The sequence below is a fragment of the Lethenteron reissneri genome, chromosome 21 (genome assembly GCF_015708825.2).
Source record: "Lethenteron reissneri isolate LAM-NWPU_2019-01 chromosome 21, ASM1570882v1, whole genome shotgun sequence".
NCBI lineage: Eukaryota > Metazoa > Chordata > Hyperoartia > Petromyzontiformes > Petromyzontidae > Lethenteron > Lethenteron reissneri.
In genome coordinates, this window is record NC_083799.1 from 6088903 (window position 1) to 6107062 (window position 18160).

The following is an 18160-nucleotide window of genomic DNA, read 5'->3' on the forward strand; positions in this document are numbered from 1 at the left end:
AACATTCGTGACTCACTAAAAGTGAAGTGACAATATAAAGATACACATACCTGGTCGATCATCAAATTACCTGGAATTTAACCGATTTCGTCAGATCTCGGAAGCTATGCAGGTTTGAGCCTGGATCATACTTGGATGGGCGACCAACGTGTGTAACAGGTGTTATAGGCTTGCGGGCTAAGATGTGGCATCCATCGGTCATGATCTCACTTACTTTTTTAAGCAGCTATAGACTGATGTGTTTAGCCTGAATATGTTCTGTAATGCATGTGTTCCTAATTATGGATCTCAATGCACTTATAAGTATGCATCTCTTCATGCTTCCTTGTGCACTTTTCAGTTTTTGTTTAATTTTCATCGCCAATGTCCACATGTGTGATCCATGTGTCAGAGCAGGCATGACATACTGATCATAAACTTTCTTCTTGAGGAATATTGGATGTTGATTTTCAAAATCAAGTTAAAATGTTTCAAAAGTACTAAACCTCCTCTCGTTTGCCTCTTTATTTCATAATTTTGATTCCAGTCCACTTTCATTAGCTCTATATTCCAACACCAAAATATAAAGCTATTCATTTACTGATATTCACACCAGACATAAGTACAGTCCCATCTATAGGTAATCAACCACCCACCGATGTCCCAGTTGACGGGGTGGTGAGCCTTCATCTCCTGGCAGCCGATGACGAACCAGATGCAGGCCATCCAGTGAGCGAGTAGCGCAAACATGGACATGAGCATGGTGAGTACCACGGCGCTGTACTGAGAGTAGCGGTCCAGCTTCTGCAGCAACCGCAACAGGCGCAGCAGCCGCACTGTCTTCAACAGGTGCACCACCGAGGCCTAGGGACAGGACGATAGCAAGGAGACAACAACAAGGAGAGTGTCTGATGACGAAAGCCAGCAATGCAACAGTGGCCCAAAACTGGAAAGGCGATGAGTTTGCATCAATGGGAAGGTGAGGTAAATGATTCGAGGGTAGAATGTATAAGCCAAACGAAGCCAACCCTACCACTATCCCTGACCAACTAGCCAATCAGCCAATAGTACTGGGCCTTTCGTTAACTCCAACCAAAAACAACCAACCAACAAATTATGCTAGTGGAAGCCCTCACGCTGACCTTAACCCTAGCACACAAGGCCACAAATACTAGTCTTCCCAATGATGCTAAGACATTTGCCACAACTAGTAGTGCTTTCACTAACCCTAGCTCTTAACTATCCAACCAAATCCCGAGTACAAGCACTTACACTGAACTTCATCCTAACCTGATAACGAACTGACCACAAGTAGAGTACGGGACCTCCCACCAATCACCCTTCCCTTTCTGTTCACTTTGCTGGTCATGGAACAGAGAGGAACATGGAGGATGGAAGCAGCAGATCACAGCCATACTGCTTGTGTGAACAGCGAGAGACTTGATTTCGCTTTGACAGCTTGTGAATTCTGAATGAAATAGATTTGTCAATATACTTTTGTATCTTGACAAGATACTTTTGTACTTGACATTATCTAAAAAGTAATGGATGTAACATGAAATATTATATGTACACATTTATTTATTCTTTTAAATAGCAGGATATCTATTTGTGTCGTTTAAGTGGTACACCATCGTGTGCTCCAATGGATGAATTAAGTTAAATTGTAGCCATAAATCTCTGAAAATGCTCACTAAAACAACTATCGGTTACTTGTGTTGTAAATACATATGATATCTACAAAGTATAGCTTTGAGGAACAAGCTAACAAACACATTCATGATTATGTAATATTTGGCTTATGATAGAAGTAAAGTCTTAATTCATTGGTTAATGGAAAAATAAGCTTTTCCAATCCTTTGGTGGAAAAACGGGTGAATCACCTCTAACTTGTGATGATCTGCCTGTTTTTCCAACTGAAAATTGTGCATGTGCAGCCCTTTTTTTTATCAAAGCACTGCTGGAACGAGGTCCTATCCACGTCTACGCTGCCCGCCTTCGCAAAACTTGCACTGACCAGTGTGGTGAAGTATGGTCTAATAAACGCTATGATACGCACGAAGTGAGGAGGCTCCATCATGAATGCCATGAGTGGGATACTGATACGGGTGCCTTGATCAATAGAGGTGACTCCAGCGTCGCAGCGTTGACCTGGCAACACCGAGACGGACGTTCGAGTGGTCTAATAACCCCCACAATTTGCATGGTATGGAGTGGCTGTCACCATTGACAAAGGGCTGCTGTACATGCACATTATAGAATATTTCCTGTGCTGATATCTGGTGGATTTTGCCGAGGACACGAAAAGCAGCTCAGACCAAAAAATATTTTACCTGAAAAATAACCTTAAGCATAAAATTGAGGAATTGTCAGGCTAAGCACATCAAGTCTGTGCATTTTAAATAATAAATCAAATTTAACTGATGAAAATGGCACAACCACAAATCATTTTTAAAAACACTGAGGCTTTGCAATGACCTTGGTAAAATTGTATAAACCAACATGATAGTCCATGCAGGCCCCTGGTTATTAAAAGCAGCGCTGTGCATTAATCATCACGGCTTTTCTCTACGCAGTGTCCAGTGGCGTGGCTGTCGAGCGCACAGGCGGTGCAACTGCAATTGGGTCCTCGGGCCTGGGCAGCCCAGGCACCGGGCTATAGAGAGGGGGGGGTGGGGGGATGTGGATATGGGCGCCCCATTTCATTCCTTGCACCAGCGCAATTTGGCAACCAGCATCATGTGTGGGCTTCCCTGTGCTTGTGCAACTGCATTTGGTAATTGTGAAGACACCATCAAACTTCGTCTTTCATGTGCCCTGATATCACCACTCCACTCCTCATCGGCTTTGGTTATCCTCCCGAGTGTATGTTCTCCCCGGCTACAACTCCATTGCTGCATTTGTTCATTATTTCACTTTCACTCTTGCCGCATGTTCACTCCAAACGTTCCTGTTTATTCCAGAAATGTAACACTGTCCAGGATGGGATCGAGTTAACTATCTCTGGGTTTCTCTTTCTGTCCTTTTGTATTTTAAAGTGGCCGTGAATTCACGTCCATCCGGGCACTTTCCCAATTATGTTCCAGCTTTTACATTAACATCCATTTTTCTAACTCATGCAAAGAGAGATGGTAAAATGACGGGCAGAATTTATCTTTTCTTTCACAATTTGTAAAAGTGAAGATTTGCCTTCTCATTGTACATGTACAGCCCTTTTTGTCAATCCACTCCTGCATCAGGGCTTCCCCATGCCACGTTGGTCAGTGCAAGTATTTCAAAGACAAGAGGCATAGACATTCGAACACAATTCAGTACAACAACTGATGTTTCCGAATGTTTGTCTGATGACAAATAAATGCATTGTGGGTGGGTGATTCACATACCACATGGGTAAAGGTGTTTTTTTTGCTCGGTTTCTTGCAGCAGAGTGGTGCTTTGACTACAGAAGATGAATAATTGATTCCGAGGTGCATCCTAGCATCATAGTTGCGAGGATGCACCCAATGACACCTGTGTTGCTGATGTGACAAGTTAAAGGCTGCGGCTTTTGCCATGGGCAATGGTTGCTCGCGTGAGAGTAAGTGGTGTTCTTGGGCAGAGCAGTACCAGTGTAGGACTTGTACTGACGCTTTCTTTGATATATCGGCATAGTTCTTTTAATCACTTCTAACACCAGTTGTAGGACTCGTACTGATGCGACAGCTTCTTGTCTTTCTCATCTCTTTTATTCACGCATATAGTTCACACCTCCTCCTCGTCATCACTCCATGCCTCTCCGTTCGCTCCAATGCACAACCCGCCATCATCATCACTCCATGTCTCTCCGTTCGCTCGCTCCGCTCCCCGACTTCGCTCGCTCTCTCTCTCTTCCCCAAGGTCCGTTACTCCGCTGCTACCCTACTCTGTACTCGCTCCGTCCACTGCTACCCTATCTGTATTCTCTCTATCCACTGCTACCGTACGCTGTATTCTCTCTATCCACTGCTACCCTACCTGTATTCTCTCTATCCACTGCTACCGTACGCTGTACTCTCTCTATCCACTGCTACCCTATCTGTATTCTCTCTGTCTACCCTTATCGTATCTATTCCTGCTCCCTGCTGCTCCGTCTCTGTCCCGGGCACCAACCACTCCAACTCCGACTCCAACACCAACCAAAAAACTCCCGTCTCTCCGTTACGCTGTGCCTTTATAGTCGAACCAATCAGCCCCAATTAATTATCTCATCCCCTGCTTCGCTACTCGTCCCCAGGCCCCCAGCCTCACGTGACCATGTTATCGCCGTCAGCCCGGCGCCAGTCATCAGCCACTCACCCTCCTGACCAATCACTGGCCTGCGTCCTCAGTTACCCTTAACACCTGTGGTGTCTCTTAATGACCTCCCCCTCAATGGCACACAACAACAACTGTATCCTCAGTTGCCCCCACTGTACGCTGCTCGCTCCCCTAGCAACAAAACGCGTGGCGCGTGACATTTCAAGTCCTACACCAGTATGGGCTCCGAGCTCTAAACTCACTACGTCCACTTCTGGGGATTGATACAAGTATTTGAGGTAGATGCAATCGCACTGTCCAAGTGTCAAGCAGGGTCTAGCCCGCTCTACCCTGCTTCTTAACCATCCAGTCGTAGGGTCTGAGTCCAGAAAATGCTAGTAAAATGTTGCATACAGTTGGCAGGCTGCAATTGTTGTAAAATCCGAGTGCCATGAGAATGAAGGAAGCAACATTCAAATGAAACATTGGAGTCTTCGTGAGATCGCAACGCTATGTGTTCTGCCTCACGGCAGGTGTCTTGCCTCATGGCAGATGTGGGGCGTGTGTACACAGGAATTTCCTGTTTTTGATGCTAAGTTTGGTCACGTTGTTGTATCCTAACCCTTCTTCCATAAGATTCCCGCTCAACCACGTGGGCGTCGGCCATTACACACATAATTCAAGATGGCGGCACACATTGCGTCCCAGTGAAGCCACCCGCAATTGTCCATTGTGGGACTTTAAGAAGCATTGTCTGTAAGTTCGTTTATGTTCTCATAATATTGGCAATGCTGTTATAATGTTAGAATGACCGTTATAATGATGTAAATGCCTTTATAATGCTGTTCAATTGTTATGATAAATACCAGGCCTAGTTAACAACGAAGCCTGCAACTTTCCTTATTGTGAATGTTACTTGTAATTTAATAAGTCGAGTCAAACTTGTACCCAAGTAACTTCATTGTGATCTGGAGAGCAAGGATGACGAAATGTCTCATTCATAGTGCAGTGTTATGTGTAGTACTGTACATCTGGGGTGCAGTGTGATGATAACACGGTGTGCCTTTATGTAACACAGTATAGCTATTCAGTGGTAATGTAGGGGCCTGGCCCATCCAGGATATATTGTTTAGAAACATGTTATCTAAGAATGTTATGATGCTGTGGTGTTCATTCATTGTGTTGGTGTTTCCGGGTATTAACAGATGATGTATCTGTGCTGTTTTTTTTACCAGTTTTACCTCGTTAAATTTAATAAATGACGTTTGGAGTCGGACGTTCATCCTGGCTCTGAGGGTTTATTGGATGCGAGGTAACTATTCACCTAGCAGTGCAATGCAGCGCACAGCGAGGCCGAGACACTATGGAAGTGGCAGTGGTTGCTAGGGATTACATCATTACTCTCACTGCACCAGCCAATCAGTTGCTTGGCAAACAACCTCCATGAAACATGGCCCCCATGCCATAATTTCTCCATGCACTTCAGCTGGTCTGTGGCTGAGGTAAGCATATTCACGTTATTAATGTTGATTATATCCATCATTAATGCAAATATTCACATTATTAATATAGTTACGTAAATTGTATTATATTATTAATTATCGGTTGACTTATTTTGAACGATTTTGATAATTGATGTACGAGTGTTGCTGACCTCACGTAGGAAAAGTAGGATATAGATAGAGTACAACAGGAAAGTTAAGGAAATGGTTATTGTAACAGTGGGTGTTCTTCTGGGAGGCTGCGTGGATTTCTTGGCTGGAAACCTGACACGGAACTCGTTGCCTGTCTAACCTGGAGCCAAGGGTGGTACCTGACCATGGTACAAATCAAGCTCAACATAACTTATCTTACGAGTTTTGACAAGACTAGGATCGTTAAATTACACAACCACACCCGGCCATCAATCACCTCGACACTACACCGCCCTGGCTCCTCCCCCCATCACACACGCTAGGGTCCCCTTGTCACCTACCACAGAGATGTTTAATGCGTAGAGGAGGTCAAAGGGCAGCGCGGCGATGAGGTCCACGAAGAACCACGTGCTGACGTAGTGGAGGCAGACGGAGCGCCCGTCGTACACCACCTGGCCCGAGCGGCTCACGTAAGTGGTTCGGAAGTTGAGCATGATGTCTGCGGACGAGGAGAACGGAGTGGTTTCAGGGGAGCAGGCGAAGCGGTGTGGGGGTCGAGGTAGTTGATGGCCAGGAGTCGTGCCAGGGATTTGGGGAGGGGAGGGTGAGACATGAGGGACATACAGAGACACAGTAGTACCAGACCATGACCATCCATATACGAGACTTCCAAAATATTATGTCTACCTGGAATCTTAATCCACTTTGCTCTAAATGCCCTCTTAGTTATGCTGCAGTGTGGAACAAGAAAAAAGGCTGTGCAAACGTACACTGACCTTATCCAGTAGAAGGTTTCAATTGAGCTTAGTAGCAGTACAGTATTTGTAAAAAATAAAGTTTAAACACAATTTGTAAAAGTAAGATAATTTAAGTGACAAACCCGTATGAACTTGCACACTTCTGTGGTGCTTATAGCACTGCCTCGCTACCAGAGGTTGGCCACCGAGTCCATAGGAGCCCCGTAATACTTTTGGTTGTAAAATGGAAAGTGGAACGATGGACAAATTATCTTTCAATAACACATCAGTGTAATGAGTATTTGAAATATATTACAATGCAGCCATCCACCAATGGGGGTCTCTAGCGAGCAATCAGAATCAACCAATGGTTAGATTCCATTAAAAGTTTTTTGTCCATTCACCAGGTCTTCTTTCGTATGGATTAATAGCAGCAGATTAAAGATGTAATTTTAGATTTGTCATCCACTCAATTACTATACTCTTTGGTTCTTTCGGTAAAGTCACGTAGCTAGAAATAAAATAAATCACGACGTTTCGATCGCAACACAAGCAATCTCCATCAGGTGGAACAACCACAGCAACAAAAATGCTGAAGTAGGCGAGAGAGCTGCCATGGCAAGAGGTTACATAGGTAAGAAAGGGGAGGCAAGGGGGGACAGAGAGGGGGGGTGTGGGGCAGGGGAAAGGGGCTGCGTGAGCGCTAGGGGGAGAAAAATTGAGGCGGGGGGGGGGGGGTGGAGAAGTGGGCGGGGCTAGAAGTGGGAGAGAGGGGGGGGTTGTGGGGCAGGGGAAGGGGGGCTGCGTGAGCGCTAGGGGGAGAAGAGGTGAGGCGGGGGGGGGGGAAGTGGGCGAGGCTAGAAGTGGGAGAGAGAGGGGGGGGGAAGGAAAAGGGGGGGCTGCGTGAGCACTATGGGGAGAAGTGAGGCTGGGGGGGGGGGGGGGGGGAAGTGGGCGGGCCTAGAAGTGGGAAACTAAGTGTGGGACACGGGGGGGGGATAGTAACTCGGAAAAATCTACTAGTAAACGGCAGGTAGGATAGAAACAACCACAACCAGTTAAGGCTTTACCTGGTTAATAACATCCTTCCTAATATGTATCCATCTTCTCAGTTGAAGTTATGTCTGTTTATATATCTGGATGGCTTCATGAACAAACCTTTGATAGTTGCCCGAAGGTTTGCAGAGTACCTTGGTCTCAGAAAAAACAATATCATGCGAGCCCACAGCGTTATAACAATGGTCAGCCACGGCAGAGGTATTGGTTCTGCCGTGTTTCAGATCTGCCTTGTGTTCGCGGACATGGTCCGAGACATGTCGTTTCGTTTCCCCGATGTAACTGCTGCCGCAGATACAACTAGGTTTGTAAATTCCAGGATATTGCATCTCAGGAATGACATCATTCACAGATGAGATTAGAACACGGATTTTGTGTACTGTATTGAATCGGACCTGGATCTTGTGTTTAAGATTTTGGAAATATTTTTGGTAACACCTGCTATGTATGGTAAAGTGATGGTTTTGATTTGCTTCTCATGAGATTGTTTCTCCATGGTTGGAGAAACAGCTTGGCAAATAATGCGGTCTGAGTACCCATTGATCTTGAGGGCTTGGTGTACATGTTCCAGTTCACTGGCTAGGTGGTGTTGGTCAGGAAATGCAGTGCGCCCTATGGTGTAGTGTTTTGATGAGGGAATTCTTTTGTGCCGGATGGTGGTGGAAATCAGGTTTTAGATAGGAATCTGTGTGGGTGGCTTTCCTATAGACAGTGTCCCCACGAGCCATCAGGTCTCTTCTAAAACAAAACATTCAGGAATGGTAGCTTACCATCCTGTATGAGGTTAACAACAACCTTGCAAGTAGGAAAACAAACATTTCTGCAGATTATTCTGGTGTATTTTATCCTTGTGTAGTGAACGACTTCCGAGACACAATGTGTAGAGGGCTTCTTATTTATTTCTCACACTTCAGGCAAATCACTGGGCGAAATATATATATGTACATGGCTACGCATAGCTGACCCATCTACACAGCCCCATCGTCGGCGTCTAACTATATAGTTGGCTGACTAATATAGCAATGACAACATTCGGAGCCGTCCCAGAGAATCGGCCATGCGGCCGGAAGATGAAGAGAGAGATGATGGCGAAGACAGCGACAGCAGCTAAGACCCGGGACTTCACGACAGCCCCGAACCTTCGGTCACATACCCCTTATATACTTCCCGGCGTGGGCAGGCCACGCCTCCTTCTAGAACCTTCGTGCAGGTTCCCAGAACTTCCCGACTGACCCCGCCTTTTACCTTTAACCCAGTTACGCCCCCCTTCTAGTTGGTTATTATATAACGCACCCATACTCGTGATTACCCCTCCTGGTCAGCAGATGGCACCATGTCATTACACTTGTATCATTTTTCTTCTCACTTTTAACCAGGATAACAAACAAACATTTTGCAATAAAGCTATGGTGGTATAATGATAAATCCTGTCTTTTGCCTTTTCTCTGTGTAGGGGTGTTACGGAGGGGCTGTATGCATAGGATCACACGGGAAACAAACACAGTGGGCGGGGCTCCGTGAGTGCACAGGGGAGGTGCTCGCAACGACGTCCGCACCGGGCAGCCTGGGGGGTTGGCCCGGAGTTGTGATCCCCCGGGGGGCCCCACCCCTCAGCAGGGGGTTGTGGTATAAAAGGGGATGAGCCGGAGAGCTCGGGGTACAATGTTAAAGCTAAACCAGTGAAGACCGAAGACCGTCTAGCTAGAGCCCTGGACTCCCCTGGGACGCCGCCCTTGTCAGGGCCGCGCAGGACCGAGCCAGCGGCGTGGTCCCGAGAACCAGAGCTAGTGCTCTGGGACTCCGGGTACCGTAGCCCGACTTACCAGTGTCGGGCCAGTCAGCCTCCCCTAGCCCGTTAGTGGAGGACTAGGAGGTAGGTCAGAGATAGCTAGCAGTGTTTTCCCAGCTAGCCGGGTGAGGGGGCCGATACCCCCTCCAGTATTGTATGTCCGCAGTTGTGACAACTGTTGCGGAATAAATACGTGTGCCTCAACCCCGGGTGTCCAAGAGTCCTCAACGGTATTACATCTGGTGACAGAAGTGAACGACCACGAACATGGACACGCGTCGGACAGCTCGAGCCGGGGTACCGGAGGCGGAGGACACCGCTGAAATTGTGGAGCCAGAGACGGCTGAAGAAGGCATCGAGCAGCCGGGGCCGGACGCATCCTTACCGCGGCATCGGGATGAAGGGGAGTCGGCATCAGAAGGACTGAGGCTGGCTCACGCGAGGCTGGCGGAGCTGCTGTACGCTGCTGCCGCCACGCTCGAAAACATCACACGGCTGGGCGCTGGTGGACCGCCACGGGGCGAGGATAGCCGACGACCGGTGCGCCTTCCCGCCATTTCAACGGACTCCAACTTTGAATCTCCCGCCATCGCCGCAGCAGCTGCTGAGGGCGTGGCCGGCCTGAACCTCGGGTCCGACATCGGCCTCACAGGCGCTGCCGCGTCATCACCAGCGGACGGAGCGTCACCACTGGTGCGACCGGCGATGCCATCCGTCGTTCGCGCCGAGGCGCAGACGAGTTACGGGGACAGCAAAGTGCGAGCTTCCACGGCAACCGCTGCGCTGCACCTCCGCTCAAAGAGTTTGTGGGCGAGGAGGGCGACTGGGGTGGCTTCCAGCGGCGCTTCCTCGCGCACCAGGAAATGGCGCAGTGGTCGGATGCCGAGGCTCTCTGCGCGCTGCCGGCGCTCCTCGACAGCGACGCCCTCGCCGCTCTTACATCGGCGCCGAAGGAAAAACGCTCCACGCTACAGATGGCGCTGCAGTTGCTGGCTGCGGTCTACGGACCTTCATCGGAATGCAGGCAGCGTTTTTATGATCGCCAGCGGGGTGCAAAGGAGTTGCCCCTCGCGTACCGTATGAGTCTCCTGGCACTGGCGAAGACGGCCTTCCCTCGAATGGACGACGAAGGCGTGGACGCGATGGTAACAGAAAAGATCCTCCTGCTGGCGGACGACCTGGACATCGCCGTCGTTGCACAGGAGGACACAGAAATGGGTTCCCTCCAGGTGGCGCGGCTCCTCCACGCCAACCTGCTGTCGCAGCGACGGAAGGCCAGCAGGGCAGCGGCCGGGCGTACGGTGGCTGCAGCCACCCTCCCGGCGGAGGAGGTTTACGCCATCGACCATCGACAACAGCAGAGGGCGGGAGTACGGGCGGGCCGGGATGGATCGAGCCGCTCCGACCGTCCGTCATCGCCGCCTGCGCTCCCGCGCTGTTACAACTGCGGCATCCGGGGCCATGTCGCCTCGGGGTGCCGCTCTCCTCGGCAGCGCGGGACGACGCCTCGACAGGACGCCGGCCCTCCTCCTCCCAAGCTCCATCAACATAACCCGGCGAGTCGCGGCACCCCTCATGTTTGGCCCAAGCACACACCCATCACACACCGCAACGAACGGGGGGCCGACATTACGCACCGTCGGGCCAACACGCACCACTATGGGGACTCAAATCGAACCCAGGCAGTGGTCCATGTTGGCCCATCGCGTTGTGGCTGCGTCGTCGGGGTCGTCAGCCGTGGTAGGGCACATTGACGGGGTTGAGGTGCGCATCCTGGTCGATACAGGAGCATCGGCGACCATCATTTCGGAACTTATTTACAATATTCTCCCTGTCCAGAGCCGTCCTTTACTGCCGGTTAACGTCCCATTCTATGCTGATAACGGGGGCTCACTTGGCATCATTGGACAAATTCGAGCGCAAATTTGTATCGGTGATATCAAATTGTCCGGCCTGATTTTTGTTTCCTCCTCGCTGGCGGTTCCGTGCCTGCTGGGGACGGACTTCTTGGGCAAAATGCCGATTCGTATTTTAATAGACCAGGGCTGCATTGAGCTCCCGTCGGGACGACGTATGGCGTTTCTGCCTTCCCCTACTGCGGCTCGGGCGGCGTTCACGACAGTACCGGCGTTCGTCGTTAAAACGGTTCGCGTACCGCCGGGGGCACAAATGTTGGTGCCTCTCAAACTTCGTCGGCCCTTCGCTAAGGGCATTGGGGACCAGCGAATTCTGCTGGGGCCATCTAGGGCCGGGGTTAGCGGACCTCATTTAATTCCGGCCCAGACCATCGTAAAAGGGGAAGGTGACCCTTTCATCGCGGTCCTCAATGTGGGGTCGCAGACAGTGGTAGTTCCTCAAGGGACCGTGCTTGCTCACGCAACGCCGGTGCCCTGTGATGAACCTGTCGCGAATCACGTCGGCACTGTCCCTCTGCCGCATCCACATTCGGACACCGATGAAGGGTGGCTCGAGGCGCTTTGTCCGGGATCGACGGACCTGTCAGGGTTAGAGCGTCAAAAACTTAGGACACTGCTGCGCGAATTTTCCTACGTTTTCAGTCAGAACAAATTCGATTTAGGCTGTACCCATCTGCTGCGTCACCATATTGATACGGGTGACAGCGCGCCAATACGCCAAAATCTTTTTCGGTTAAGTCCCGCCGAAAAGGACCATGTCAAATCGGCTGTTGATGACATGTTAGCCGCCGACATCATTTCTCGCTCTACCAGCCCGTGGGGAGCGCCGATCGTCCTGGTTAAGAAACAGGATGGCTCGTTGTGGTTTTGCGTCGATTTTCGTCGCCTCAACAAAATTTCTGTTGCCGACGCATACCCGCTCCCACGGATTGACGAATCGCTGGACGCCTTGGCGGGAGCGCGATTTTTCTCCACATTGGATTTGCTTTCGGGATTCTGGCAGCTTCCTCTGGACGATGATTCTAAGCCTAAAACTGCATTCCGTACACCGCACGGTCTCTTCCAATTCAACCGGTTGCCGATGGGACTCCACTCGGCGCCGGCGACTTTCCAGCGATTGATGGAATTGGTTTTGGCTGGATTGCAATGGGACTCGTGCTTAATTTATTTGGATGACGTTATCGTCTTTAGCAGAACATTTGACGAGCATCTCCAGAGGTTGCGGGCGGTTTTCTTCAAAATGCGGGCTGCTAATTTGAAATTTAAACCCCAAAAATGTCATCTGTTACGCGAATCGGTGCGTTATTTGGGGCACATCGTCGGACGCTCAGGTATTGCTACCGATCCCGCCAAAACGCAGTGCGTCAGCTCCTGGCCGACTCCCACCTCTGTGGGAGAGGTCAGGAGTTTCATTGGATTCGCGTCATATTACCGACGCTTTGTCGCGGATTTTGCCACGATTGCTAAGCCCCTACACGCTTTAACGTCAAAGGGGGTCCGCTTTCATTGGGGACAGGAGGAGGAGGCTGCTTTCCACTCCCTTCGGGACGCTCTGGTTAAAGCCCCTCCCTTGGTTTACCCCGATTTTTCTAAACCCTTTGTGCTCGACACCGATGCGAGCAACACAGGTATTGGGGGGGCGTGCTTTCCCAGGTGGTTGATGGCATGGAACGGGTAGTCGCGTATGGTAGTCAGGTGTTGTCTCCAGCGGAGCAACGATATTGTGTCACCCGTCAGGAACTGTTGGCAATTGTCTATTTCATCCAACAGTACCGGCCATATCTGTACGGTCAGCAGTTCACCGTCCGTACAGATCATGCGGCACTACAGTACGCCCTGCGAGTTCAACAACCATCGGGACAATTGTCTCGTTGGTTGGAGGTTCTCCAGGACTTTGATTTTGAGACCACGTACCGTAAGGGCGTTCGCCACACCAATGCGGACGCTCTGTCGCGCATGCCAACCACCCCCGAATGCGCATGCCTCCTAGGGTCGGGTCGTTGCAGGCATCCAGGTGAAATGTCTGTTCCGGTCTTGGCGGCCGCAGACGACGCAGCGTCGATGACGAATTCGATCGCACAACAGGGATCAGATTCCCTGTTGGGGTTGCCTGTCACTGAATGGGGGCGCTTACAGATGGAGGATACCTCCCTCCTCGCGTTGCGTTGTCGCGTCGGGGATGCTGGGCGGGGGAGGGGTGATGCCGACGCATGGGAAATGATCACGGGTCTGCTGATGCATTGGGACGGGAAATCCCATCGACACCGGCTGGTGGTCCCTTCTGGGTTACGGGGTAAGGTGGTGTGGGCCGCTCATGAGCGCCTCCTCCACCTGGGGACCCATAAGACCCTCGCCTTGCTCCAGCTTGATTTTTTTTGGCCGGGCATGACGAGGGATGTCGCAGATCTGTCGGGGTCATGCCCTCGGTGTGCGCAGCGGAAACCACCAGCACGGGAGTCAAACCCGCCTTTGCAGTCTATCAGAGTCTCCAGAGTGAACGAACTTGTCGCGCTGGATATTCTGGGCCCATTCCCCGCCACCCCCAGGGGCAATAGATATTTGTTGACCGGGGTGGAGTATTTTACGCGCTGGCCTATGGCCTGGCCCCTGGCCAACCAGTCGGCAGCAGCCATCGTGGAGGCCTTTGTCCAGGGATACGTCCTGGACAAAGGTGCTCCGGAGCGGCTGCTGACCGACCAGGGCAACATTTTTTCCGGCAAACTGCTCCAACAGGTCTGTGAGCTCCTGGGCACGAAAAAAATTCGTACCTCTCCCTATCACCCGCAAACTGACGGGATGGTCGAGAGTCTGCACCGAACCATCACGTCTATGTTGTCACAGCAGGTTTCGGACTCAGACCGATTGGGACTTGCAAATTCAAGGGGTCCTGGCAGCATACAGATTGGCCCCCCATGCTGCGACGGGATTTTCCCCCTTCTTCCTCATGTATGGCCGCGAACCTGACCCACCTGTTCGGGCCCAGCTGCAGATCCCCGCGCCGCAGGGTAAAACTAAATTGGCCGACCATGTTAACTTTAACCTTGCAAAATTGACAGAGGCGCGGGATGCTGCCATGCAAAATTCCGACATGCGGCAGAAAGCTAATGAGCGGCTCAGACTGGGTCGCGCGCACGTGCTACAGTGGAAGCCGGGAGACAGGGCATGGCTGCACTGTCCCCAGGTACCACTCGCGACCTCCTCAAAACTGGTGCGGCCATGGCGGGGCCCCGTCGAGGTGGTCGAGGTTCTGCGGCCTCGGTGCGTGCGCATCAAATGGGGGAAGCGCCGGTGGTTTGTGCACCCCTCCAGACTGAAACCCTTCGTTGCGGTGCGAGGTCCCACTCCACACACGCGTGGCCAAACATGTGGGGGGTCGACCGACTCAAAGGGTCCGTCTCCGCTGCTCTCGCCTGACGTGTTGCCGGCTGTCCCGCCCCCAGGTGCACCAGGAATGACGGGCTCACGCCCGACAGCCCCTACGGGGGATGCCGAGGGTCTCGCGACATCAAGAGCAGACTCACTCGGAAATGGACAGCTGCCGCCCGACGGCCCGCCATCCGGGGTTGCCCCATGTGACGGGCCTGCGGCAAGGACGCGCGCAAGAATGCGCAGACTCTTGTGATGCACAAAAAGAAAAAAATTATTATTATTTTTCACATATTATGTTCACTGTGTGCTACGTCGCGGTGTGTTCCTGGCACATTGGATTGTACGTATGTTGTGTTCCTGGTGTGTTGTGTGTGTGCTGGGGTTCCCTGCAAATTGTATACAAGTTGGTTTTACGGAATTCGTATTTATTCGGGGGTGGGGGGGCGTCTGGTTATTTTCCCTTCTGGCTTTTCTGGTTCTTGTTGTTGTTCTCGTCGCGTTATGGTTAAAAAAAAAAGTGAGGCACACGCGGGGTCAAGGGGTAAATAAACTTTTATTGTCATTGTTGCAGCCGGGACGGCTGCGAGCTGTACAGGGGGGGGGGGTGATGTAGGGGTGTTACGGAGGGGCTGTATGCATAGGATCACACGGGAAACAAACACAGTGGGCGGGGCTCCGTGAGTGCACAGGGGAGGTGCTCGCAACGACGTCCGCACCGGGCAGCCTGGGGGGTTGGCCCGGAGTTGTGATCCCCCGGGGGGCCCCACCCCTCAGCAGGGGGTTGTGGTATAAAAGGGGATGAGCCGGAGAGCTCGGGGTACAATGTTAAAGCTAAACCAGTGAAGACCGAAGACCGTCTAGCTAGAGCCCTGGACTCCCCTGGGACGCCGCCCTTGTCAGGGCCGTGCAGGACCGAGCCAGCGGCGTGGTCCCGAGAACCAGAGCTAGTGCTCTGGGACTCCGGGTACCGTAGCCCGACTTACCAGTGTCGGGCCAGTCAGCCTCCCCTAGCCCGTTAGTGGAGGACTAGGAGGTAGGTCAGAGATAGCTAGCAGTGTATTCCCAGCTAGCCGGGTGAGGGGGCTGATACCTCCTCCAGTATTGTATGTCCGCAGTTGTGACAACTGTTGCGGAATAAATACGTGTGCCTCAACCCCGGGTGTCCAAGAGTCCTCAACGGTATTACATCTGCACTAAATGCCCAGGGGCATGCGCATGTCTGTCCTGCACGAGTAAATCCTGTTATTTTCTTCTGTGGATGTGGACTCAAAGGAAACACAAGCACGCTCGTGAAAGCAGCAGCAGCAGCAACGGCCCCGAGCTAAACTCCAGCCGACTCTCACGATAAAATGTGATCCACACGAGAGAGCAAAGAGTTCCAACAGAAACTGACTCAGATTCACACAGCCCCTACCCTGATTTGCTGGTTTAAAAGTTTGATCCTTCACCAACACCACAGTTAAGCCATGATTAATCAACTGCTACATATGTGCCTTCCCCTGGCCGTCGCCATTGAATCACGGTCCTGTGATACAACAAGCCACCCAGTAAAAGGGCTGATCCCATCACTCCATCTATGCGGTCGTCGTCCTGTCAGATGAATTCCCTCCCTTGGCTGCCACTCCATTTCGTATTTCCACCCCTTCGACCTTTACCCTTGTCACGACGCGTCCTACCCAAATCCCATTTAGCTTTAACAGTCAAAATTATATCGTTAACCTGCGTACGTTCTCTAATCCGTGTACTCATTGTCTCTCATTGCAAGCTATGCGTAATTCCACGCCTATTTCCATGTGTCCGATCCATATGGCATAGGAGGCTGTAGGCATTCATTGAAATAGTTATTCTTGAGCCACGGTTGTATGTTGTTGTTTTTTACCAACAAGTTCAGCTTTCCAAAACGCATTCCAATCTACTCTCGTCTGCATCTGGATATTAATCCAATCCGAAAAAGAGCCCTTTCCTTCGTATGCACTAATGTATGCAATTATCTCGGCAAACGAGTGGGAGTATCACACAAGCCCTCTTGCTCGCTAGACTCTTATTATGCAAATCAATTCCCACTGGATTGGTGTTTTTTTAATGTATCAATCTTAATAATTGCCGATCCACCACCGGATTCTACACGCAGCCCTCCCTGCACCACGGACACACATGAGCGAATAAGAGATGTTGGTTGCGTCATTATCGTGCTCGTGTGTGTCATAACTTACTGTGAATGAATGTTTTTCCTAAATTATCATCATGTATGTATGTATGAACTTCTTTCGCACTGTACACAGCCAACCGCGCTCATTGGAGGTGCGGGGGAAGGACAAACTAAACATAAAATGCAGTTCGAAAGAAATTCGTTGTCAATATAGATAATTTTTAAGTGCATGGCTCCAGTGGCTTCCTAATATCAGAAGAAAACATGCGATGCAGTGACCGTCTTTGTTCATCATCATCATCAGACGCATGATCAATCCACTGCTTGATGAATGCCTCCTCAAGTCGTCACTATCTCTCACAGTGCTGTGATATTTTTGGTTAATGTCTTTAGGTTGTACTGCATTTTGTTTGGCATGATACCAAATGCTTTGCTCCACAGGTCATTTTTATGTCCTGCTCAAATGAAAAATTTGGTGCTCATCCTTTTCCAGCCCTGAACCAGTGGTGAAAATTCCTCGGTCCTACAGTTGGGGCGAGTCTATCTATAGGACAGCCACTTTTGACTTTGTCCACAATGTGGTCCTCATCTCATCATCCCCAGGAGGGATGATGAGCCGAGTCAAGCCCCAACTTGGACTTGAACTCGCAAACTTCTGAATACAAGTACGGTAATTCGCTCTTTTGTTTAGCCGCCTAGTTGGTTGCCGTTGACTCATACAAATTCATATCGGACAGCTCAGGGTATTCATCATCCCAATCGGGGGACCTGCAACCAAACTCTTCGCCTGGATAAATGTAATGTACACGGTAAGGGTTGCAGCTTCAGCAACTACATGACACATTGCAAATTAGTAAGAGCTCCCTAACTTGTTCACCTGGTTCCTACATGTCACTGGAGCCTGCTACAGCCACAAGGAACCAACAAGGTACCACTTCCCCCGCCCCCCCTTCCCCACGGCCACAGTTTTTGCTGAGAGGCAAATATACCCGTAGCCTCGGCAGAAGTCATAATTGCAGTGTGAGGTGGGAGTGCTGACGTACACTTCTACACTTCTTTCTGTGCCCAGGAGACCATCTAACCAACAGCAGCCGCAGTCTGCTGTGTTGACATTACACGTGGGTGTGCCGAGTGTCAAAGTGTCAACTTCAAAAATGTTAAAAACATTATTCACCTCCCTGTGCACCCTCCTTAGCTGCCACTTCAGGGCAGCCATTCAACGATATATTTTTTGTGCTGTTTTTACTGTTTTGCTCTTATCATTCCTCATGCTCACG

General features: G+C 50.6%; 1 protein-coding gene across 1 annotated transcript in view; it reads right to left on the bottom strand.

The window, feature by feature from the left end:
* Nucleotides 1-18160, bottom strand: part of LOC133345129 (potassium voltage-gated channel subfamily H member 8-like) — a 147210-nt gene that overhangs the window by 56855 nt on the left and 72195 nt on the right. Inside the window, 2 exon segments of the mRNA XM_061555625.1 lie at nt 636-843; nt 6209-6366. Of these exon segments, the coding sequence (XP_061411609.1) occupies nt 636-843; nt 6209-6366 (366 nt within the window).